This window comes from Strix aluco, chromosome 4 (genome assembly GCF_031877795.1).
Source record: "Strix aluco isolate bStrAlu1 chromosome 4, bStrAlu1.hap1, whole genome shotgun sequence".
Taxonomy (NCBI): domain Eukaryota; kingdom Metazoa; phylum Chordata; class Aves; order Strigiformes; family Strigidae; genus Strix; species Strix aluco.
The window spans coordinates 52,022,728-52,048,651 of NC_133934.1; the positions used below are offsets into that span (position 1 = coordinate 52,022,728).

The following is a 25,924-nucleotide window of genomic DNA, read 5'->3' on the forward strand; positions in this document are numbered from 1 at the left end:
CTAGGTTCAATGTCCTCCCAATTCTTCTACCTCCTCCCCCCAAGCAGTACAGGGGGATGGGGAATGGGGGTTGTGGTCAGTTCATAACGCTTCATCTCTGCTGCTCCTTCCTCCTCATGCTCTTTCCCTACTTCAGCGTGGGGTCCCTCCCATGGGATACAGTCCTTCATGAACTTCTCCTGCATAGGTCCTTCCCATGAGATGCAGTTCTTCAAGAATTGCTCCAGCATGGGTCCTTTCCACAGGATGCAGTCCTATAGGAGTGGACTGCTCCAGCGTGGGCATTCCACAGGCTTTAGCTTCCTTCAGGGCACATCCACCTACTCCAGCGTGGGGACCTCCATGGGCTGCAGGTTGGATATCTGCTCTGACATGGTCCTGCATAGGCTGCAGAGGGACAACCTGCATCACCACGATCTTCACCACAAGCTGCAGAGGAATCTCTGCTCTGGCACCTGGAGCACCTCCCTTCCCTCCTTCTTCACTGACCTTGCTGTCTGCAAAGTTGTTTCTGTCACATGTTCTCACTCCTCTGTTACAGCTGCTGCACAGCTTTCTTTACCCTTTCTTAATGTTATCACAGAGGTGCTATCACTGTTGCTGATGGTCTCGGCTTTGGCCAGCAGCAGGTTCATCTTGGAGCCATTTGGAACTGGCTCTGACATGGGGGCAGCTTCTGGTGTCTTCTCACAGAAGCCACCCCTGCACACCCCTTCTCACTCATTACCAAAACCTTGCTATGCAAACCCAATACAAATATTAAAAATTGGGATCTACAATGGAGCGAAATACCATATTAATAACAATATTAACAGCTACAAATAGTTGGGGGCAAAGCTGTTTAATTAAAAGAATCAGTGCTCTGCTCCCTTCTGTAAGCCTTTGTTTTCATAAGGAACTTTGCTGCAAGGTAGAAAATTTCTGGAAGTTGATTTCCTTTCTTACTTCTATTCTAACTTTATCTCCAGTCTTTCTCCTCTAGAAATAGGGCTCTGACCATCCTCAGAGCGAGGAGAAGAGTAGGAGTTTTACAATTTTCAAGAAACAGGTCCTGAAGGAAACACTGCCAAGCTCTGGGAGGAACCATGCAGAATGTCGTGCCAAAGCCTGAGAAAATTAGTGTCATTGTGGTATTAAGCAATATTAATTTGGAAAGAGTTTAAGCTAACTAATCACCCTTTACAAGTTAAGGCTGCACACTTCATGCTAACTTTGCAAGTGTCTAGATTTGCTGAGATGAGAATCATCATGGTCCTCCTTTACTGCTTGTAGGTTATGTCTTTGAGTTTGGTATCTCAAAATTTGTCAGTCCTTAAAACTTCTTCACAGTATGTGCTGCAGAAAAACGCAACGTGTCATTAACTCTACTGAACTACTTCTGATCAAGATGCTTTGTGATCGGAGCAGGAGATGAATGTGTTGTTGTAATTTATAATACCTTCCCTTTGGTTCTTTTTTGTTCATGACAATTCAGGAGTAGTTATCAGTGATTTAGCCTTTCTGCTCAGAGAGTGCCAACAATAACTTTAGTTATCACATCAAAATTTTCAAAATTCACTACAAAACATTTTAGTATCTCACAGGAAACTGTAATGCCCTATTGAGTTAGTAGGGCATGAAAGTATATTATCATGACAGCTGTCTAGTTAATATGTACCACTGCTATATTTCTAGTTTTTTCCACCCAGCCTCTTAGAGTTTGCTTTAATTCTCTATTATTGTTTCCTGATTCAGCCTGTAATCTCTGTGAAATAAGTTGGTGTCAGGGAGAGAGTGTTTATATTACAGTGAGGTATTTGCATTGCTCTTATTGTTTATTTTTCTTGGTAAGCTCTTGGTTTACGGTTGTGAGAAAATGATTAAAGCCAATAAGGGTGAAAAAAGTTTGTGTGGGTGAAGCTTGGATTTGAGACACTGGCAAATACAAGATCAGTGCCTGCATCAGCCATAGAGTCTTTAACTCTTGAGCCATTTATTTACTCTTTGCATGTTATTGTCATAGACTGTTGTGAAAATGAATTAATTGGAACTAGGCTTAACTATATATTTTTTTGTTATACCTCAGTTAGCACTATCTTAATCAACAAGATAACAAGTAGGGTAAGGGTTATTGGTTTTGAGTCTCTGAAATGCTTACAGATAAGGACCAATAAGTGCTGGTTAGCTAAGAAGCAGTCTGAAAGTGTTTGCTCAATTCAGTTTTGGCATAAGCAGCTATTATTCAGTTTATTTGAGTTGATCTACATTGATTAGGATAGCAGTGACTCTGGCATAATCTCTTTGTTTCCCTGGCACTAGCCATGAGTACTTTAATCTACACCACGTAATTGATACTTGATCCTAAATCTTCATTTAGCAGATCTGAAGGGCTGCTCAGACATACTGTAGGAATCAGTCAAAGCAGAAAGATTTGCAGGTCTTTCTGCTTTGGTCTCTGTTTTCTTCTAAACTTACCCTCCTTACAATTCTTCTTTGTTCCCCACAGTTTCTGTGGGGCAAAAATAATAGGGCACCAAACCATCTGCCAAAACCTATGATTTGTGCTGGTTCACTTGAGACTGTTTGCTGTGAAGACTTACTGATTTACCTTGGATGTTTTCCCCCTTGCCTTCTTTTGGTTCTGAAGAAAGCCCTGTAACTTCTGTTTAGTCTGCATAAACTACAAGAAAAATTCTACATATGCTTTCATTTTGATTGCAGACTGCTTTTAATGCTTTCTCAGTTTCTTTCATTCCCTATAAGGGGGCAGTTCCTCTTGTATGCTTTTTGCTGAAATAATAATTTCAAGGCAGTGAAATATAAACATCTTAAATGAAAACTTAGTATCCTGCACATCTGTTATATAGACCAGTTCACAGAGACATCTGCTCTTAAAAATATATATGCAATGCCATGCATAGATGGTATATGTTCTAGCCCATTCTTCACAGAGATGCTAAAGATAGTGTGACAGGTGTCCCAGGGGAAAGAAGGGAGACAGAGGAATATTGTTAGAAGGAAATAGAAGGTTGAGAGGCAAGCTATAAAGCAGTGTTACATTGTCTTCTGTTTGCTACTTGCAAAAATGAGGAAATGTTTTGCTGAAAATCATACAAATATTTGCTGGTGTGTATCTGATTTTGGAGGAGGTTTTTCTTAGGATGCCAGTAAAATATTTGAGAAGAGGTGCCATTTTTTGGACAAGAGAGTTAGATTCACTATTACAGTATATTCAACTAGCATAAATTGTGAATTGAAGGCAACTTTTATGATTTAAAGAGAGAAGGCACAAATATAATGTTTCTACCATGCTAACTGCAGTTAGGTTTTTGCAGGTTTTTTTGTGAGCTGTGCCACACTGCTGTTTGTCATGTAAGCAGGAGGAAGGTTAATGCTGAGGATGGTGGTTAGAGTAGGCAGTCTTAATAACATAAACCACTATTGCCATGACTGTATTGGTACCAATAACTATTTCTAGTCCCTTCTGTTATAAATGGAAACTGTAACTTTAGCATACCCCTAGCAAACAGACTGTATGTTCCAAGTTGTTAAGTCTGCCCATGCAAACAAGCACATAAGCCACCTTGAGCTGTGTGGTCTGTCTGCAGCAACTTCCATCAACCTCCATCACTTCCCTGGTGCAGACTTCTGTCTGTCCTCCTGTATCTCACTCACTTCTCAACAATGCTTCCAGATAGCTTGTCACTTGGGAATCAAAAATGATTTCCAGCCCGCACGGACCTGAAATCCTGAGCCTGAAATATCACCATCAGACAAGTCTTGATAGTGACCACTTTTGTCTTGAAAAGGAATCTTAGTCAATCTGTTTTGTGTATTAGAAGAGTAAGGGAAGAATATTCATGGTGCTGAATAAACGAGCCTGTTAGTGGCTGCTGAGTGATGTTAAACTGTAATAACAGAGCTTTATGGCTGTTTTTTATGCTTTCATGTCATCTATCTATCTGTCTATCTTTTGTGAGATCTCCCAAGTCTAGTCTTACTTATTTTGCCCACATTTTGAGATTGAAGAACATTGTTAGATAGTTGAGGTGCCTATGTAACTTTCAAACACTTTTGTTTGTGAAATAGTGGCTTTGCAGGAAAAGAGCACAGGGTAGTAGGACAAAATTGGTCTGCTGCTATCGATCTGAGGGTCACCAGTATTAAGGCACAGGGGAACTTCTGTGTGCTGCTGCCTTTTCCAGGGCTGCCCTTCAAACTACAGTCTCTAACTCAAGGCAATGTTGGTGCCTTTCCATACCAAACCACGAGGGACTGCTATATCATTTCATCTTCAGAGAATTTCCTCCTAAATTCCCAGATTTGCCTCAGAAAACACTGCCATCAGATAAGGACAGATAACTCTGCTGGCAGATACAGCAGGCCCATTTTGCTTCTAACCTCCTTGTACATACTGTGTGCGATTCTCAGAAATTTCCTGCATCTCCTGCCTGCTCTCTCACAGCAGGTGCCCACATGTTTGTAATTAAGCCAGCCACATTGGCAGTCAGCAAGCACAATTGAAACCAGAACAGTTATTTTTTTAATACAGAATGACTGTCCTGAATATTTTCCTTATAAGTAGGTGTTGCAGCTGATATGTGCTACTACAGTTCTAGGTAATAAAAGTCACATGTCAGTCCATATAATCTAAGTGTGGTGTCTTTGGTGCCATTTAATTTTAAGGACTTTTCTTCTGCTTCTGTGAACTTATCCTTATGGTTCAATTCAGGTGAAAAGTTCTTTATTTCCTGGTAGAAACTGTTTTGTATCATACAGCAAATGGACAATTTCCTCTCACTGGCAGCTGACACCTATTCCCTTGTGGATTTAGTAGCACCCAACAGCACTTTAGTAGTGCAGTGGGCTAAGTTCCATGGTTTTTGCTTTGATGGGTTACTGTTTTAGATAGACTGCCAACATTTTCCCAAGGAATGTGAAAAACTGTAGAGAAATTGTACTATAAAGTGGTTTATACTTCAGCAAGATTTCTTGAGACAAAGAAAAGTCACTTCTTCAGTTCAAGGCTGTTTTCTGCACTAAATATAGAAGACCTGCAGAGAAGAAGGTGTGCATGAAAGCTTTGAAGAAAAGGTCACAGGAATTCTTTATAGCGAAAAACGTTAGGCAGGCTGCCTTTAGGTGTCATTACAAGCTGTCTTGTGTGTACCCAGAGGCCTAATCTTGGAAACAATTAATTGCAGACATGTGAGTAACTTTAATTCTGTACCTGCCAAATCAATAAGACAAATTGAAATCTTTCAGCATTTGTAAAATCTTTAGTTTACAGGTTTCTTTTCAGCTGTTAGAACAAAATGATGTAAATGAAATTTGGGGAACTTGTCTAGTGTAAGTTTAGCAGTATATTGCAAGACATTGGGGAGCTCTTGTACATAATAGTTGTGCTTTTTTGTTTTGTGCTCTAAATAGAGTTATTTTGCTAAGCACATCAATACCTAGACAAATAATTATCACGTTTTCTGTTCCTTTCTGTGATACACTTTTTGGTCTTAAATTAACACTTCATTTGCTTTTTGGATTTGGAGAAAATATTGTCTTCCATGTTCGTATGTATTATAAACTAGGTGGTTTGCATATAATATCACTGTATTAACTGAGAGGGAAAAAACCAGTGGGCTCTGCTGGGAAATGAAATCAATCTGTAACTACATGATTAATTGCATTTGTCCATATATTCTACTGGGCACTGTAAACTGTCTCGCAAGACATCATATTTTATCTGTTTTATCATCTATCTTATAGAATGTTCTGAATGTGAAAACATTTTTTTTTCTTTGTTTGAACATCAGTGGATAGTGAAGCATACATACTTGAGTATATGTACTGCGGATAGAGAGAGAGAGAGACAGACAGATGGCCATAGGTTTTTTTCTTAGTCAGAAAAATTGTTGATCAAGGTTAAAAACCATAGTTAGGTGTGTTAACGTAGCCCTTTTAAATTTTGTTTGGTTTGGCTTTCTTTGTATTAATTTGTAAGCACATGAAATGATTTTATCCTTCATATTGGCTAGTGTCTTGGGCTGATTTCAATGTTTCATCTTTATTTTATTTTATTTTGCCTTCCCCCTCCCCCCCCTCCCCCCTTATTGGCAGGTATAGCAAGACTGTAGTTACATACAAAAGCCCTAGTAGAGAACACACATGGAACTGTACAAGAAATCTGCTGTTATCTAACAAGGAATCGCAAGACCTTTCTCATTTCTAGTAGGGGTTTCTTCTTTTTTGGCCTCAGATTGTAGTCTATGTAGCACACTGTGAAACTGCAGAAGTTTGTCCCTGGAACAAGCCAAGTAATACTGAGGGTGATGTGTTCCTTTATTTCTTACCGGGTTTTTTCCCCTTCAGAGAGAAGAAATTGTGCATTACCTTCTTCTACTTCCCTCCTAAAAGAATTCCTCTCTTTTGACACTTCCATCTTGCTCTTTGTTCAGGCCATATTAAGATCCTCACTTGTTGTTATTCTCCAGTCTTCTCACTTGTCCCAGTCAGCCCACTGTGTTTTAATTATTTTTGATAGGAAACCTAATGTAAATACTTCCTCCTACTTGTCCTCCTCAACCTCTTCCATGTCTTACTTGTCACAAGACAAGCCTTCTTTAATGTCTTCTGTCTTAACTGAAGACAACCTCGGGACCACTTAAATGGCTTCTTTCAGATTTACTGAGAGTCCTCTTAGATTGTGCTTAGACTTCTGCTTCTCCAATTGTCCTACTCTTCCTCAAGGCCGTCCTTCATACCCTCTGCTCAGAAACCTTCAGTTTCTAGTGACTACTTCCTAGCCCAAATTTATAATCAATACGTCGTTCCCCTTATTTTAGACCTGCCAACCATGTATGTTGAGACAATCTGCAAGGTCTTGTCCTTTTTGGCATCAATGGGTATTTGGCTCTTTTGCTTGTTACTCTTTAGTGGTTTCTTCAGTACAGAATGCCCTGGCCCTCTCACCAGCACACTGTTGGATGCCATCAATCACTTTTGTGTCCTTTTCTTCTTCATTCACACCTCATTGAATTATCTTATCTGACTACATTAATCTGTCAGATGAAAGGTTAACTCAGACCTTTTATAAACTTCCCCAGACATGTTTTGTTTTGTTCAAACTAAATCTGAGTGTGTCCAGAGATAATCCCTGCATATATTCACATGTAATGTTGCTTATTGCTCTGATATCAATCCAGCCTAACTATACCTTGCAGTGTACCTCTGAAATTAATTATGTCCACTGTTGTAGTTTCTTCTGGAATCAGTTACACCATTAGGATGCTATTGTATTTGGCTTCCTGATTTTTCACCCTCTCACGAAAATGTTCCAGTAAAATGCCTTCGTTCTCAGTTCTTCTGAGTGATTCTTCATTTCAGGAAAACGTCTCATTGCAGCAAGCAGTTCAGTCATCAGCTGAACTGAAGCCATAATAAACACTTGTTAATGTTTACATGTAGAAATATATTAATTTGTCTTTCTTAAAATAAAATATACTACGTCTACTTAATCATTAATGGAAATCAGATACCAAAACTGTTGTTGATGGAATACCACTGACACTTTTTTCAGGAACTGTCTTTTGTTGAGACAATCCTTTAGAAGCTGCAGAATTTTATTTCTGTGTAACATAGTTCTTTTCATGTCAGAGAAATTATCTTTTGAAGGCTTCCCTTCCGTCCTTCAAGTTTGTGTTGCTCAATGGAAATGAACCGCAACTGGTGTGTTTTCATATGGAAGCTCCCATATGTGGCGTAAAAGTGGATTTGCACAAAAAACTTGTGTCAGAATGCTAACTGAAACCACTACAGTAGAGTAAATTATCAGATACAATTGTTTTTTCCCCACTGTCTGTAAAGTCTTCAGCTGTCATTTATCTGTGGGAAAATCATGTCATACCAGGATTTAGTCATACCAAATCTTATTCTGAATGTATACATTATTATAGAATTGAATAGGTAGTGGATTATGCAGGATGTTGTTGTTCCAAAGAAGTGTTTCAGCATGTGTACTCATGCTTCTCAGTTTTGCTACGTACTAATGGCAATATGTACTTTGTAAAGCCCATGGGGATAGATAATTATTGAAAATTAGAAAAACAAGTATCTCATCCTACATTAGGACTATAGATCACTGCAAGATCACTGAAGGTGACAGAAAGACTCAACCACACATTGGTGATAGAAATTCCTACTAACACGGTTTTTTAAATGCAGTGATGATTCACTATGTGAAAATGGTCTTCTGTATCCCCTGGCAACCAGAAACAAAATGTATCTGTTCTTGTCTGGTGGCTTTCAAGAACACATCTGAAAAGTCATTTGTTTTCACAAGATAATCATGCAACATTAGAAGCCCACTCCCACACATTTTTCATAAAGAATTCTTCATAAAGAATAAACAAAAAGTAGACCTCTGGAGTTATTAATCAACGATTTATTCTAGTTCTTGATCGAGTTGTAGGGCATTTTTTTTGCTGTGATGTAAATTACTTCAGATTCCATCTGTGACTTTTTCATGCTTGAAAAATAATACTGCATTTTATACCAATTACTCTTAATAGTTAATAGACAATTGAAATCAGAGGTGTGACTTGTCTTCAGAAGTTCTCACATTCTTATATCAACACAGTATCATATTGATTCATTGCTTGACATACTGTTAAATTTTATTCCTTAATCTGTTTAGCATAAAGAAAACACAGACTCTATATTTCACAAAACATATAAAAATAAGGAACATTTCCTTTAAAAATAATATATCAGATGAGTGCAGTATCTTTGTGTAGGGAGCTGAAATTCAGTAAGTCAAATGCTTAAAAGCTCATGTCAAAATAAGCACAAAAGACATAGGGTCTTTTTCTCAGTCTTGTTTTTCAGCAATCACACCCTGTTCTCTTTCCTCCCAGCATCTAGCAATTGATGCTATTTTTAGAAATTATTCTGATAATAATCACTCAGCAGACTTTAAGCTGAGTTGTTAAGAGTACAGTACTCTTAGCTGGAGAATTGCATGATGATGTACAGAAGGCTTTGACCTTTTCAAATCTCCGGTTTCCCTATTTTGCTTTATAAATGTAGAGTGTAAAGCGGAAAAAAAAGGCATTTATCCAGAAGAGGCGCTTACTGATCAGTTACAATTTTAATTTGCAGAGCAATGGGTTTCTTCCAGTTTTAAAAATAGAGTTTAGTTATATTTCACACTGGCAATTTTGTGAAGAGTTTTCACGTGGGAAGTTAGACCAGAACAGATTATTCACTGTGTGTGTTCCTGTCCTAACTAACTCTGCAGCAGCTCCCTGCCTGGACAGTCCATAGGGGAGAAGATACTTTAGTCCTGGAGGGACTGGCAGGCTTTGGCTCACTGGTTAATTTAGCCTTGTTTATCCAAATGCTGTAAGGTGAATGTTAAATTTGTGTGCTCAAGGCACAGATTTAAATGTGAAGCAGCAGAAGAAAGCCCTGTTTCTCTTGAAAAGTATTTAAATGATCATGAGAATTGAAGTTTGTATTAATTTTCTGCTATAAACCATTAATCAGCTTTAATTATAAATGTATTCAAATGAGACTGCGGAAGTGATCATACTGCTCAAAATAGAAAATAAAGTTATCAATGCTACTTTGATGTTTATGCATTTTTACATTTTTTCCCTACTTAATTTTTCCTTGTCTTTTTCCATTGGTGCTGATTTCATAAATTGAATTTTATTAATTGTGATTCACTACTGCAGGCCCCAATTATACATGACAGTCCATGCAGGCAGTACACTTCATCTGCTTGCAACAGCTTGCGAAACAGGAACATCAATCACTTAAATCTGTGACTGTTGGGTATAAGTCACTGCTGTGTTAAGTCTGTTGAAGGCCCATACTTGACTTTTTGAGGATTTGGAATGCTATGACATCCTATGTTCAATGAAAAACTCCATTTTCTTGCTAAAATTGTTTCAAAATGTTCATTACTTTTGCCTCTCAGTGGAATGAGTGTGTTTTTGAATTAAATTGAGATTATTTACTTGTTCATATAATGCTTGGAAATATTGTGCATTTTTTTCTTTTCTGATATTTAGGATAAGTTAGTAATCCATGTGGACACAGGACATCAGGTAGGCATTTGGAATCCAGTGTTGTTGCCTGTGGGGAGAGAGGTATCTTCTGGGGCTCTGGCAATCGTCAAAGGGCAGTTTCCTTCTACTTGGTTATGCTTCAAGCTGCACAGGAGTCCCCTGAAAAGAGTTTAACAATATCAATAGTTAAATTATGGCTTATGATTTCTTTCTTACTTTTGCTACTTCTACTTAATACATGTATCTGACCTAGAATTCAGTTTGCATTTGGTGGGATGGTTCCATTCTGGCATAGCTGGATCACAGTTCATAAAGAATGGCATAGTCATTTTCTACAAAATCCTTAAGATTTCCAGCCTGGATGGTTTCAGTTCCTGGTTTTGGGATCCTAGACATTGTATTTTCTAAAATAACATAGTCTGACTTTCAGGTCATTAAGCCTGGTTTTCACGTTCACCCAATATAAGCATTTACTAGGGACATTTTAAAAGCAAATTTTTTTGTTTTAGGAAACTTGTGGTAAACAGATGGAAATGGTATTCATTGCTTTCTAGTTTGTGTGATGTTGTAGAAATCCTCTGAAAAATATATACCTGCAAGTAGCTTTCCAAACCACAGTATTCTTACTTAAATTTAAGTTTAGGTACCTACCTATAATAACCACTTAGAAAGCATTCAGCAAGAATCCTATGAAAGTCATTGTTCTGCTTCATGAAAGCCATATTTAAATGATGAAGACTTGCTATTGGATTTTTGTGTGCATCTGTTAAAAGACTACAGAATGGCAATTTTTTTTCCTACTTACTAGATAAGATACTCTCTAACTTCTTTGCAGAAAACAAACAAATAAAAAGTGATGTACAAACCATTTGTATTCACTGTTAATGTATAGTATTTAAGAGCCATCAGTAAAGGTTGCAAATTCTCCTTATTTTGAAAAAGTGTATTAATGCAGTTTTGTTTAATGTAAGATTTCCCAGAATTCCTGGTACTGAGCTCTCTGCCTCTGGCTATGGTAAGGGTTAAAACTGCTTCTGGGCACCTATTCATCATCCTTCCAATACAGAAACCAATCAGACTTTATACTACTATGCTTGAAGAACAGGCGTAACTGAGTGAAAGAAATGGAGTGATTAGACTAGAAAGGATTGAAACCTGACAGCAGAATTTTCTTCTGATTGTATGTGGGTAGCTTCCAGACCCTTCACAACATACCAGTGTTGCAATATGAGTGTTGTATGTTAAAAGAAAATATTGAGAATTTTTTAAAGGCCATCATCATGTGCTCTGATTGAAGCAGAACTTCTGTCAAAAAAGTATGTGGCCATTAATTGAAAGGTATAATAAAATAGGTAGGCAAGAGTGATACTGATTTTAGCATTCCCTTAACATTGATTTCTTCTGTTGAAACTGCAGTGTTCCACAAGTATGTTTTTGCATCTGCAGTGTATGTGCTAAAAGTTTCTTATATTTGATCTGTTCATTTCCTGTATTCCAGTGCAAACTCTTTGACAAAAACCATTCATCTCTGTTCTCAGAGCAACATCCTTTCCGAGACTGTCCTTTGTATGCAGTACCCGATGCAGACAAATAGAAAATTGTCCCAACGTTAAGAGTCGTGAAAAAGCAGACTGATGAAATTTTTGTATTGAACTTAGCATCTCTGAAAGGTTGGGAGCAGCAGTAGCATAAGAGCCAGAGTACAAGAGGAATAATGTGAGCCAGGCTTTTCAGCCCAGCTCTGCTGATGGACATCACTTAAACCCAGAGTGTTTCTGCTGCCAGCAGATCCTGTTTTATATCCTTTCAGATATCAATTACTTCTGGAGCTCTTGGAGTTTTTAGGAAGAAGTTGGGGAACTAGCTTTTGCTTGTAACTCAGCTGACAGCTCACACCTAGGACGAGGTAGTCACGTGCAGTTGGCTCTGCACAAGCTTGCCTCTGGGAAGCAGCTGATGCAGTGACAACCACATGGCCTCCCTGCAGCAGCCAAGTGGTGTTAACACCTGCCATCACCTCTGTGGTGCTGAGGAGTGAAAGATGCAATGATGATGCCAAGGAAAACTTCTGTTTTTACCATAACTGAGCCTACAGAGATTCTCGTAAGCAGCAGCAGCTGTTGAGAGCTAAAATCATAGTGGCAATGCAAGGGGAAGGGAAAGGAGCAAATAAAAGAAACTCAGTGGAGCCATGTAGAGAGATTGCCATCAGATAAGCCAGGGTGCCAGCTGCTTCATGACATAACGTGAATATGGATAAACTCCTAGCCTGTAGCATAAGCCTAGGAGTTTGCTGACATCTTCTCATTTGCTTTGACTTGCTGGTTTATTTTTGTATTAGATCTACCAAAGCTATTTCAAGGAATGCTGATTTATCACATGGTGATTGAACCAGTACCTTAACCTTGCTTTGTAGGATTACCAAACTAGAAAATAAATAAATATATAAATACAATAGTGGAGATGCATGTAACAGTACTTCTAAAGAAAACAGACAGTATTTTTTTTTAAAGGATTTTTCATTTGAAAAGCTCTTTATATTTTATTGTAGTTAAATGAATGTGAAAGGTGTGTTCAATTTTTCTCCCTGGTTTCCCTATTAATGTTGAAGGGTAGGAAGAAATTATACTCATTTGTATTCCTGGACATAATATAAATGAAAAATGAATGTTTTATTGCTAACGGCCTTACAAAATGCTATTCAGATATCTCAGAAAGTTTAATATGTAATTCCATTGCAAAACACAAAAATGGAAACAAAATGCTCAGCTGAGAGCTCTAAAAATAACAATAATGCAATGGCTAAGTACCAGTACAAGCAACTTTTAACTCCATTCCTTTGCAAGTTGCATCGATTTCTTAAGCAATGCAGTTTGGCCTCCCCAGACTATACAGAGCTTGGGAGTGAGAAGCTGTGTCAAAACAGAGGTTCACTGTAGTGAAACCTGACATATTTTTAAGACATGCAGTATTTGACCAGCTTCACTGTGTATCTTTTCAGTAGCAAACCAGTCTTATGGCTGCTCCATCACAGCAACTGCATAAAGAGATTTCTTCTGTCAATTTTGTGTTTGTGTATTTTTATATCTATATATATTAATATATATACTCTCTATATAGTGAGTATATGTATAAAGTATATATAATATACATATTAATATATTATATATGTCAACCTATATATGGGCTGAAGGGGATGGGCATCAACCAAAGGAAGGGAGAAAGGTAGAAAAGGTGGGAAGACTTTCAGGTTCAGATGGGTGGCACAACAGAAGCAGTGTGGGTAATGCGATGGGTGCGGGAGTGGGAAGTACAGCAAATAGAAGATGCTGTACCGTAAGAGGTGAGAAAGAGTGGACAGTCTTGACAGATCTTGATTTGAGCTGGTGGGAAAATAAGTAAATATTACACTAGAGAAGGGAAGAAGAACAAGTAGAGCCAGAAAGAGTGTGGAGAGCTTACTGCATTTGGGGTAGTTTCTATTGAACCTTCTGCCAGGGTGGGAGTTGAAGTTCCCATTGTGCCTTACGCTTCTTAATCTTTCCCTTAAGAATGAAAGCTGTTGTCTGATGGTAGAAACTTCGCATACCACATATTTACAGAACCAAGGAATATATATTTGTTCTGCCTTGACCAACTCCACTTTGGAACCTGCTTGCTAAACCAAAAATAGGCTTAGCATGCTTCAATACTGTGCCTATGGAAATCAGAATTGCTGTGTTTCAGGAGCTGAAATACTGCCTTATGTTGCACAAAAGGATTCAACTTGCTAAAAACATTAAAGAACATTGCTATTAAAAACACTGTGAAACAAATAACATGGCAAAACTTGCTAACTGTTTACCTTTTATTTCTAACATCATACAGAAGTGCTGCAGCCAGGGAAAGCATATTGTTAAATGTCACTTGCTTCTTTTCTTGCAGTGGGAAAAAAAATCTTGTCTTCCTTGATTTAGCAGCAGACACATACAGATGTTTAAAATTTTTCCTTTAAGTTGTTATTGGAGAATTCAAGACAGTTTTGAGAATGAAGCCTCTGCATCTAAATAAGTTAAAATACCATGTCAGAAGTGGTTCCATACTGGAATTGTAAAAACCCTTCTGAGAACTGATGAAGAAGTGAGAATAATTGCAGTCACAACATTTAGAAAGTGCAAAGTGGCTTGTTAAAACCTCAGTGAAATGCATAGCAATTGAAGGCATCTGAATCTTTTTGAGAAACGCAGAAAAATAAAACATAGCCTCACATTAAAACAGCAGTGTGAAAATCTGGCAGTGTCGTTCTTGATGGTTCCAAGTAAAATAAAGGTAGAAAACAACTGGACAATTGAACAGCAAATTATTAATGAAAATCAGGCTGGCTTCATTATGTTCCGGTTTAAAAAATTTTATCAATGTTATGAAACTTTGTCCTCATTCAGATGAAAACAGTATGTGGCAGGGAAACTGTAGGCAGAAAACTGACCACTGTTGTGGGATATATCACCTATATCCCTATGTACTTATGGGCAAAGGGATGTACTGAACAGTAAAACATGTAGTTTTTTGGATGTGAGTTTAATGTATGACAAAATCTGTACCTCAAAGAAAAGTATTCATTAATAGCAAGTGCGATAAATTTTTGTCTTGAAGGAATGGTGTTTTTCTTTTGTAGACTGAAAAAGAAGTTACATAGGCTGTAAGGAGATCATGAATATCTTTCAGAGCTTCGTGGAGAACAGTTAATTGTAAGAGTATGTCAGCATGGGAACTGTTTTGCTGAAACTGGCACCTAAATCCATGTCTGGCTTCAACAGTGACCATCTGTGGATACTTCAGAGAAACTTACAGAACAACCTGTTTTCAGAAGCATTTTTTTTCCTAACTCATCAAGACAGTTATTTCCACATATCCAGAAGCACATAAATGTGTATCCTGTGTATGTTTTTATCCTCTGATATAATTGTAGGTGCATCTGTTTTTTGTATTGATATCTGATCGTTTTGGCTGCAGCCAAGTCCCAGTATGTTATGATAGTCAATGATGCAGAACATGCATGAATGTGTAAGGCAGGGAGGGGAGGCAATTCTGTTATCAGATTTGATCCTTCTCTGTTTAATTAATTGATTACTTCTTTCTTAAGTGTTTTATTTGGAAGGGCAGAAAAATGATGCATCTGTATGCAAGGAAGATGTAGGAGTTTGAGAGCACCCAGATGTACTTTGCTGACAGACTCTTCTTTGAGTGGATGAAGACGTTTTCTTCCAGATTCAGGCTGTAGTATGGAGTATGAGTGTAGTTACTCTTAGTGCTGTGATGCAGGCTTTGGAGAAAGAAAATGTCTTTGTGACTGGAGTAAAAAAAACCATCACCAAACCTACTGGATGAAACAACTGTCATATTTGCTACAAAACTGAATGCATTCTGAGCAAAAAAAAAATAAATGTATATTTGAACCTGAAAGATCTCCTGCAAGGAAAGAAAAACAATTGAAATAGGCAGTGTGCAGATTAAAATCCCAGGAGAGTACTTGGCTCTCTCAATTGACTGCTGAAAGAGCAAAAAAGCTGATGTTATATGATATTATTAGGGAGGAATATACAATAACAAAATGTCAAGGCTGGGTAGTATAGTCAATGAAGTATGAAAAAAACAATAGAAACTGAAGAGGGAGTAGAATTTTGCTCAAGGAAATCAGTTCTCCACTGTGTTGTCAACAAAGCGTTTGCGTCTGTGAAAGCAACCCCCTGGTTTTCATTAGGATAAAAATATGACTGGAGTTACATTTAATATAATGTGTCATAGCAGTCCCAACTCATGCAGTGACAGTCATTGATGATGCTGCAGTACTCTTCACAAAGAGATGTTAACCCCAAAGTCATTGTCCAAATTACTTTTGAAATTACATTTTGTTTGCAGATAGAAGCGAAGGGGATTTTAGAGATTAACTTGAATTTACTGTTTGGGAAGGTAAAAGTGGTTTTCTCCTACATATTAATGGACCCTTCATCTAACCTCTGTGTGCTAGGAAGTTATCGGACCAAGGAAACTAGTGTCTCGGTTTATTATGTGTCTTGTGAAGGAAAGCGGGAAAAAACACAAACTGGAAGGATGAGCAATGAAAAATCAAGGTGAAAAAAAAGAGCAGAAAGGAAGGGATATTTGCTATTAAATAAATCTATTAGTTATGTAGTGATATATATCTCATTTTCTGTTATAAGAAATCTGACATTTATATGCATTTATTTCCCTCTGTATGTACTTAATTGTAAACCAACAGCTTCCAATTCTTGAGCCTGTATTTAGAGGCTTAGTTCAGCTTACTACTTTGTTTACAAATTTTAAAATATGTTTATTAAGATGTTCTCCTTGTGCCAGCCACCAGATGTGTTAGGTATTTTCATATTGACATTTTTAGAAACTGAAAAGCAGATGATAATAGTAATTTGTGCCTGGTACTTTGGTACTCTTACAGTTCTGCATTTAATATAAGGAGAGGGGAGATAGCTAGCTTAGTAAATTTAAATATTTGAGTAAAATATACATTAAATATAAACAATGTGAAAATATAGTCTGGGTGTAAACTATTTCAAACACTGTAGTCCTGCAACAAACCATGGACTGGTTATATACTCCTTATGTTGCTTGCTGGTTATGGGCTTTATAATTAATTTAGCCTAATGAAAAGGCTAAAAGAGCATCTTTTCAGCTGTTTTTCAAAGTAGAAACAAATAGCAGTCAACAAAATAGCCTTCATCCTGATCCCTCCTTGCTGAAAAAAATTATTGTGCAAAATACTACATTTAATGTGTTTGCTCAGAGTTCCTGAGAACTCAGAGTCTTCTAAAATGAACAGTACTAGACATACAAATGCTGTGAAGTGACAGATCAGCATCTTATCTTAAATGAGGTGAAATTTCCCACTGGCATTTCACAGCTCCGGTGATTAGCTTTGCTTAGATTGTAAAGAGGGATCGAGGCTAATCTGTCTGTCCATATACTAAGTGCTGGTTGAGAATCAGTAGATAATTGAACCACTGAAAACTTACTTGGCTATCCACACCTCACATACTAGCATAAAAAGAGCAAGAAGCAGTAGCAGCTGTAATTTACGGTTCGCCCCTGCAATGGGAGCTATGATGACTCAGGTCAGATGCAAGGCCCACGCAGCCTTCTAAACTATTGGAGCAGCGAGCTCTAGGTAATGGACCAGGCAAATACCATAAAATAATAATTAAATGTCTCAGCTGATAATTGCAGGTATTAGTAATTAGTAAGAATAACTAACTATACCTATTAATCAAAGACACATGAAATAGGTTTATAAATATCCACCTGGATTGGATTCAAAGATGTTAGAAAATAGGCCTAAACACATTTTAAGAAGGTACTTCCATTTTTAGTGAGTGAGATTGGAGATGTTGGGGAAAATTAATCAAACATGGTGGGAAATGAAAGCTCATTTCATGTGTCTGCTTTTTTTGTCTTATTAAAACTTAATTTTTATTTTTCTAGCCTCAATTGGTTATAGTAATTTTATTTGCAGAAAGTGTATGTATCAGCAAAAACTCTTCATGATGTTAAATAATGTAGAAACTACAGAAATCACAGCACTCCAAAAGTGTGTAGGGTTGCATTGCACACTCTGGGTGAACAACTGGGGTGCTTGACCTTGTGAGTTACTGATTCCTATCATTGTTTTTAACAGCCTTTCATAGCTTTGGGCAAATCACTTCCCCCTTTTGTTCACTTTCATTGATAAAATGGGATAATAATAATATTTAAGCACAATATTTCATAAAGGTGTTGTGCAGACCCATTAATAAATCCATTTGTAGGTCTTTGATTACCTTCAGTATATCAGAATGTCACTACTGAGTTTGCTGACTGCACTTATTTAACTTCCTAGTTCTACTCAACTTCTAGATTATGAAATGATACTTAGTGGCATAATTTATGATACGACTGAAGCTATCACCCTGAAAGTCAGTTCAACACTCATCCACTACTCCTTAGAAAAAAGCTATAAAGTACCCAGATTGTCTTGTCTTTTCTTCAGTTATTATAAAGATTTATTTGATCTCTAGCTCTAATATCCACTGAAGGTTTTCTCTGTCAGTATTAACTTCTCAGATCAATAAATTGCAATAGTGATACCCAGAGAAGTCAGTGTCTGCCAACTATCATTACAGTGTTTACCCTTGTTGAAAAGCAGTTGTAGCAAATTAAATTGGCTTCTGTCAGTGGATGATATACAGTGGATCATCCGTATTTTATGGTACAATTAACAAAGGTTGATACATTGGCCTCTTCCTAGAAAAGATCAAAGACAAGGGTTTGTAGCGAGAAAAATCCCAATTTGTAAGGTGACTCTGTTTTCATTTAAAGATTGCTGAAGATTGGAAGATGGCTGTTGTTTTGAAAGCATGGTTTTAACAATGTGCATTTATATATACTTCTGTATTGCTGGAAAAACACTGACTACATTCTCTAATCTGCCATTAGACAATTTATGTCAGTATGTAGGTTTATGAAACAATCTGTTTTGAGACAGGTATACACAAGTGGAAGATAACAAAACAAAACCAAGCCTGTAGCTCCAGAAAGAGCTGCTTTCTCTTTCATTTAGCTAAAATGGTGGGAATCTGTCCTCAAGCAGGATCCTGATCCTGGATCTCCAAACAGGATGCAGAAGTGGGAAAAGTTTGTTCTCTTAGACTTGTTTTCTTCCTTTTGCTGCGTTATCAGGAAATTTCCTGCTAGTTAATCACACTTTTAACAATGCTGTCTGAGGATAAATGATTAGTGCAGCGTAGCAGTGACTCCATTCAGTTGCACAATGAGGATGATGATAAATTTAAGCTGATCAGCTCTAGAAATTAGAAGAAAACTTGAACATTGATCATTGTAATCGTGGAACAATTATCAGCAAAATTCTAATAATGTCCATTTGTTGGATTTTAACAGCCTGCTCCAAATTAAAAAATGGCCTAAAAGCACTGAAAGAAAAGCTCACAGGGTTGTTTTCAACATGGACAAGATGGTATTTTATAAACTGGTGTTCTGAGAAATGGTTGAATTGCCTGCTATTTAGACATTTTAAAAATGGAGTTTAGATGATTAAAGCTTTGCAAATTCTCTGCTCCCCAGGACACTTGGAGGTCTCCAGTGACACAGGGAAAAGGCTCAGTCCACAAAACCCAGCTGTGGTATCACTGTGCATCAAAAGTACATTTCAAAATGTTACAGTTGCACAGCAAAGTACTGCAAATTTAGGAGCTGCCTTAATTTACCTAATTTTGCATAATATATATAATTATGATACAAATTTTGTTTAACATCTACTACAACTTATAAGATATGATTATAGACTAATGGTGCTGCATCTTCTGGATAATTCATAACTAAAATCATCAACTTTGAGCCAGACTTAAAATGAGTGGCTGCTCTTATGGGAACAGAACTGGTTTAGGCAACATCAAATAAAAAGTCCTCGTTGGGTGAATTCCTCACTGTGGTAGGTTTTTTGTATGTATGGAGAGCTTTAGACTGCAAAGTGTGATTGTGACAAATACCCTGTGGACGGTAAATTTATGTGGGAGGTGTGATGTTGTTTGAAATTGTTAATATGTCCCTTCAGGAGAGCAAGCTGACAACATCTCTCAAAGCAGTGATTAGTTTGGAAGGGGTTTTTTTTTAATAGCTCGAGAAACAACCCTTTTGGTACTGTCTCACTCAATTCTCCACTATAATAAACTGTGTTAGCACCACTGGATTTAATTAATTTACACTGGCAGAGAAGCTGCTCTGTGTTCCTTAGAGAGGAAAATTACTGAAGTTGTTGGAGGGGCCACTGAGGGTATGTGTACATGGACATCTGTAGCTAGACGCAGGCTCTTCTGCCAATGCTCCTATCTGGCCAGACTCAAACCACTTGCAGTCCAGAAGCTATATAGTCACTGTGCCCCTACTAATATATCCCACTTCCCAACAGCCTTTCTGTTTCAGGCACGGTGCCATATCAGCATGGCATCCAGACCTGGGCTGGCTCATGTCCAGTCATCACAGAAAAGCGGATGTTTTTCTGAGGCCATCGTGTGGATGTGCCCTGAGACGTTTTGTCAAAGCAACTTTGGCATCCTCAGGGCTGTTCAGCCTTTCTTAGTTTCCAGCTATCACTGAAGAACTTGAAGCTCGTGTAGCGTACAGGTACTAATCTGCTTTGCAGATTTTCATACTGAGGCTGTTTCAATGCTTAAGGGATTGGACTGCCTTCCTGCACGCTTCTAGTTGCAAATTAGGGCACTTGGTTTGGTTTGGAAAGCAGCTACCTGATTTTTTCCCCCCCTTAGGTTTTTTCTATTCTGTGTAAATTAAAAGACAAATTGTCCTCAGCTGAACTGTTGGCTTTTGAGGCAGAACATTCTCATCACAGAGGAGGTCTCCAGTTTTGTCTGCACTTTGAGTTTAATCTAAAAGAGCTATGTTTTACTTCCTTTTAGTAAATATTGTCAGCCAGTTTCCTTGATGATCAAGTGCAGGAGTCCATGTTAAAATTTGTAATGTTTCTGAATACCAGAGTGATGGATTCAACAAAGATACTGGCTTTCTGACATGTTATAATCTCCTATATTCCTCAACACCTTCTCTGTGTTCCATGGGTTATAAACTGTCTGTCTCTCTTTTTCTCTTAGGAAGTAATTACCATGGCCCCCTCCTTTCTCCTTTACTTTCCTCCCATTTATTTAGAAAATAACTGTTTTTTCTTTCAGGTATGGTGTAACAGATATGTAGCTAATTAAACTCAGTGATTTTCTCAGTAGGTGTTAATTTTGAAGTCTGTGCCCTCTATTTCAGATCTGATATTGGGATTTCGTACCCAAAATTTCATCTCAGTTTTCATCCTGTGCCAGTTGATTGAATAAAATACGGTACCTCTCCATAAAAATCTTCTGATGAATGAACTGTTAGAATTTCATGGCTGGAGCAGTATTCTTCAATTGCAGAGTTTGGGCTTTTTGAAGGGGTCATGATAGATTCATAGTGATGTGAAACGAAAGATCTGATTAGCTAATTGCCTAGGTTGAATTCATTAAATCATTCTGCACTGTAGTGCCACAGTGTGAAAAGGAAATGAACTTCTAGCCCATGCAAACTTGATTTTTTTATATTCTCCATTACATCTTTTCTGTTTTATTGTTATTGGTGGTGGTAGATTTTTCATTTTTTAGCACTTAAGGATTTATTTTCCAAGAAGTATCATATATTCTAGTTTTCTCCAGAACAATCTTGGTATTGTTTGTGTGTTTTTTAAAATCCAGACTTTGTTCTTCTATTATTATTACCATTCTAAATTATTAAGAGATTCCACAATTCTTTTCGTATCTGTTACATCTCTAAAAGTAATGACCATGCTAACCAACACGTTACTGAAATATGGCATAAATAAGAGTGGAGTTTTCGATCAAACTTTCAAGCATTTTGACTGGATAGGTCCATTGAAGTATACTGACTTATTTTCATTATTAAAATTGCTGTTCACTGTTTCTTTTCATATATCAGTGCTTGTTTGTAAGATATATTGACTCGTGTGAAACTGATCTCTTTTTAAAATTTAATCTAAATACTTTCCTGAAATATATTGCTTTCCTGCCAATTTTGTCTTCTAACTTTACTATTGGGCCATCCAAAAAATACTAAAAAAAAAAAAAAAGAAAATTTGTATATCATAGCTTATTCTATATGAACAAATTTTTGTGTTCTCAGTTATCCTCTTGTATTACTCTTTTGTAGACACACTATGTTTGCGTATTTGTGCATATGTTTCAGTCTTTGAATAGGGACTTCATTTAAAATAAAGAAATTACAAAGTACTTACCCATTAGTGAAATACTTTTACTAATTAAAGGTAAGCAGATTGCAGCTGCTTTGTCAACCTAATTCTGTTGGATTTTCAGTGTTGTTTTTGAAGTCTTTGTTTTTTCCCCAAAATGTAAAAAGATGGCCGTAGAACTTGTTTGGAAATGCAAACTTTTGTATACTTTTCTTTCAGAGTACGGACATGAGTCCAGCAAGTAGCACCACGTCACTCCCTGTTAGCCCTCTTCCTGAGGAGCCGTTATTTTTCAAGGTACAGTTAATAAATTTCATAATAAATATTGTATATGAATTTTGGCTTCTCATGTCATCTAGTGTACTACGAAGTGCTATTATTAGTGCTTCCTTTTCTTTAAATTACTGTGATATCAGCAGATGTTTTTATATATATACCATGCAGTTTTCAAGAAATACCTAGAATAAAACGTTATTGGTTTTCAGAGGATTATTTTTTCCAGCAGACTAGAGCTATAAACCATTATTTATAAGACCATGTTTTATCCATCACACCATGTTTTATCCATCTCATCTGCTGGTGATACATTTTGATACGTGCATTCCTGTATATGTGTGTATGTCATTTGTCATCAACAGATTTCTCTTCATATTGGATTTCAAGTATATGTTTTAATGAAACAATGATTAGTTACCTCAAAGATACAGGAGATGTTAAAGATATGTCAGAGAACAGTTTTGGTGTAAAACCAGTGTAAGCCACAGGTCTGTCATTTTAGTTAATTTTAATAATAAATGATGGGATGATGTCTGCAAATTTGTAAGGTTTAAGCTGTGAGGAACAAGTATCCCTATGTCACTTTTTCACCTGACTTCATGGTATCCAGCCCTGGGACACAGGATGGCCTTAGGCAGAACCCAACTCTTGGAAGAGGTCTCCTGAGGCCACCCAGGCATTCAGAGCGGTGCTGCTGCTGCAAGCAAAGCCATCACCTTGCCAGTTGTTTGCTGAGACAAGGAAGAGGGAACTTGGGTTTTCAGCATCATTGTCTCAGACGTGTGTCATAATATGGACAAAGTTACACTCACAGGAACATCTCTTTTAAAATTTCCCCTTTTCCCAGTAAGTTTCCACCTACTGTATGAAAACAATTAGTAGCTTGGGTTGTGTTTTCAGTTGCTTTGTGATGATGCTGAATTAAAGCTGAGGAAGTAGAGTTAATGAAGTTTGATGATGTAAAGTTTGCATCTCTCCCACACACGCATTCAGCGCAGGAAATACCAGCCTCCTTCAGACCTGGTCAACCCCATTAAAACATGCTTTTTTAAAATTTTCTTTTTCCCATATTTTGTATGTCTGTGCAAGAGTTGTACCCTACAGTTCATAACCAGCTAGCTAGTCAGCTGATCCTGTTACTAGAATGTTTAAGGACTGTGTTTGCTTGATGGTTTCATCAGTGGAGGTACAGATGCGATGTCTGTGGTCAGCTATTCACTGATTCTCATTCCTCTTTTGGGGTTTAATGTTTTCAAAAACCCTAGCTCTCAGTCAGATTTGCCTGAAATTGAGCAATGTTGTGCCGTGATCCTAGAGCACACACATCTTTTTCCTTGGGAAGCCACATTAAATGTGCATTGAAGTCTACTCAACATTATAAGGTAGATTTGGTAGTTAATTTTTCTCCCTGTGACTGGGAAACCACTAAGATATGTCACATACAAAGAAATGGGCTGCTCAGATAAAGGTGTAAGAGGTAAGAAAATTTAACTTGTAATAGTCAAGAAACTCTTATGCTTAAGTTCTCAGCTGAGGTAAGCAAACTGCTCTGTTTGCATCAGGAGCACTCTGACAAATACACTGTAGTGCTTTTATTTTTTAAAGGAAATGGTGCTTGTGTAGCTCAAAATGGGTTGTAAATGACTTCTCTGAAATAGAATAGTTGCTCTAATAAAAAAATTAAGGTATTTCTTCATATTCCTTTATATTTTATAGTAGAAAATGGTACAAGAAACTGAAAAAAAATGAAGAAAAAAAAAAGGCAGGAAGCATTATTTAATCTTTCATTTTCAGTCAGTTTTCAAAACGGAGATACTTTTCCTTTGGAATTCAAGTAAAATGGAGGCCAGACCAGGAAAAAGTCAAATACATCTCACAGCCAATACCCCTAAGTAGAAGTAAAGGTAATATAAAATATAACAGTTTCTGTTATTTCTCCCTGACTCACTCCAAGAGAGTGCAATATTGTTCCAGTAGTGAATGACTGGTTTTGCAAGCCATAGCCCTCTCAAAAAACTGTCAGTCTATAATATTGGCTTTTGATGATGGGATGATGCATTTCCCTTAGCAACATAATAATAACCTTTCCCACCTCCTTGATGTAGGAATGAAGATTGAAAAAGAAATTCCGTTCTGTGGTTCTGAAAACACAAGTGTAATGAAGCAGGGCAGTATAAACACTGCATCTCTTTGGGATAGTTGAAGATCTCTGAGCTAATGAGATTTTATATTAGACTGTGAAATGAAACCAAACCCCTGTTCTCAATCGTACTTGGTTTTACACCAAGAAACAGAACTGTCCTTTCTTGGATTTTATCAATTCATCTTCAAAAGAAAGTCTGCATTTCTGCATAAAGAAAGAATGCAAATCCTGCCATCATACTCTTATTACATCAACTTCACTGAAGCAGATGCCTGTCATTTTTAATCCCACAGGATATGTGCTCTATAAATATGAAGGAGAACCTAAGCTTGTTCAAAACCATTTTAGGATTTTGAATTTAATCTAAGGAAAGTCAGAAGCAAGATCCCCATGGGAGTGCTTGCATGTTGCATCTCAGCTCTGGTGACACTGAACTCAGGCTCCATTTTCACAATATATTGCACATGCTGTGACATTCAGCACTGCCAGAAAGATCCAAATCATATGAGACCATACTCAGCAATATTTGGAAGAAAGTTTTTTCCAGTACAGCAAGAGATACTCCACCTGAGTCCATTGTATACCATTATTTTAATGGATTTTATTATGTTTTATTTATGTTAAGACAGTACCTTTAAAGGAGTGTCAGTGATACCTAGCAAAAGGAATAAAAAACAATTGAGTAACAAATAAAGGTAGCCAACTTCAGTGCTATTTAATCCTAAAAGCAACCCTCAGAAAATGAAACCATAAACATTTCATTAATGCTATTCATCAACCTTTGCTCCATACCTCTTGTAAATAGTGCAATAGAAATGGTTTTGCTTGAGGAAGGAGCAACTTTGCACAGTGGCCAGAATTACAACCAATTTTTCATGTGGCTTCGGGTTTCCTTCTCCCTGTGGAGATAGTGACACACATGTGTTTGGAATAGTCTTCCCTAGCTGTGTTCTTTAAAAGCTTAGAAGAAAAATCCTGTTCAGACATGTATGCAGACAGTGCTCTTTTGAAAAGCTTTTCTAAACCAATTTTTGATAAAACACTAGACATTTCTTTTTAGTGAGTTATTTTTATGTCAAATTCCAGCCTTCAATCCTCTGCTGTTTTCCATGGTTAAAGCTATTTAAAAAAGCAAGATCTTTTCCCATATTAGGGAAAAGTTTCTTTCTTCTCTCACAAAAGAAGATCTTTGTTGGTGGTTTTGCACTTAAACTTTTCTGTAGGGAGGATCTTCCTTTGAAAAAAAGTTTATCCTTATGTCCCAGTATAATATTTCTTGAAGAATTAAGAGCCTTATCTCGGGGAAAAAAGTTATGTCACTGTTGAAAAATTTCAGAATTAAGAATCTGAAATACAACAGAGCAGAACAGTATTTGTCATGCAACCTTAACTCAAGTGTTATTCTATGTTATAATAGCAAAACTGTAGCTGGCTCAAATGTGAGTGACTTTTAATTAATTATGACTACTTATATCTTGCCTTTCATTTAGAAGATCAGTGAAGGAGGGAGTATTTCTGAAAGGTCAATTTACCAAGCAAAGTCTCATCCATTTTTTAAAACCTGTTCCTTTCTCCTACTCATTATACTGTGCTTTATTTTAATAGTATTTTATTAATTTTTAAATTAGTGACAGACACTTTTAAGAA

At 37.1% G+C, this 25,924-nt stretch overlaps 1 protein-coding gene across 5 annotated transcripts in view; it reads left to right on the forward strand.

Moving 5' to 3' along the window:
- CCSER1 (coiled-coil serine rich protein 1) overlaps positions 1–25,924 on the forward strand; it is a 728,043-nt gene that overhangs the window by 324,940 nt on the left and 377,179 nt on the right. For all 5 annotated transcript variants that reach the window (XM_074823100.1, XM_074823102.1, XM_074823101.1 and 2 more), the window contains exon 7: positions 22,078–22,155. In XM_074823100.1, coding sequence (XP_074679201.1) covers positions 22,078–22,155 — 78 coding nt within the window. The remainder of the gene's footprint in view (positions 1–22,077; positions 22,156–25,924) is intronic.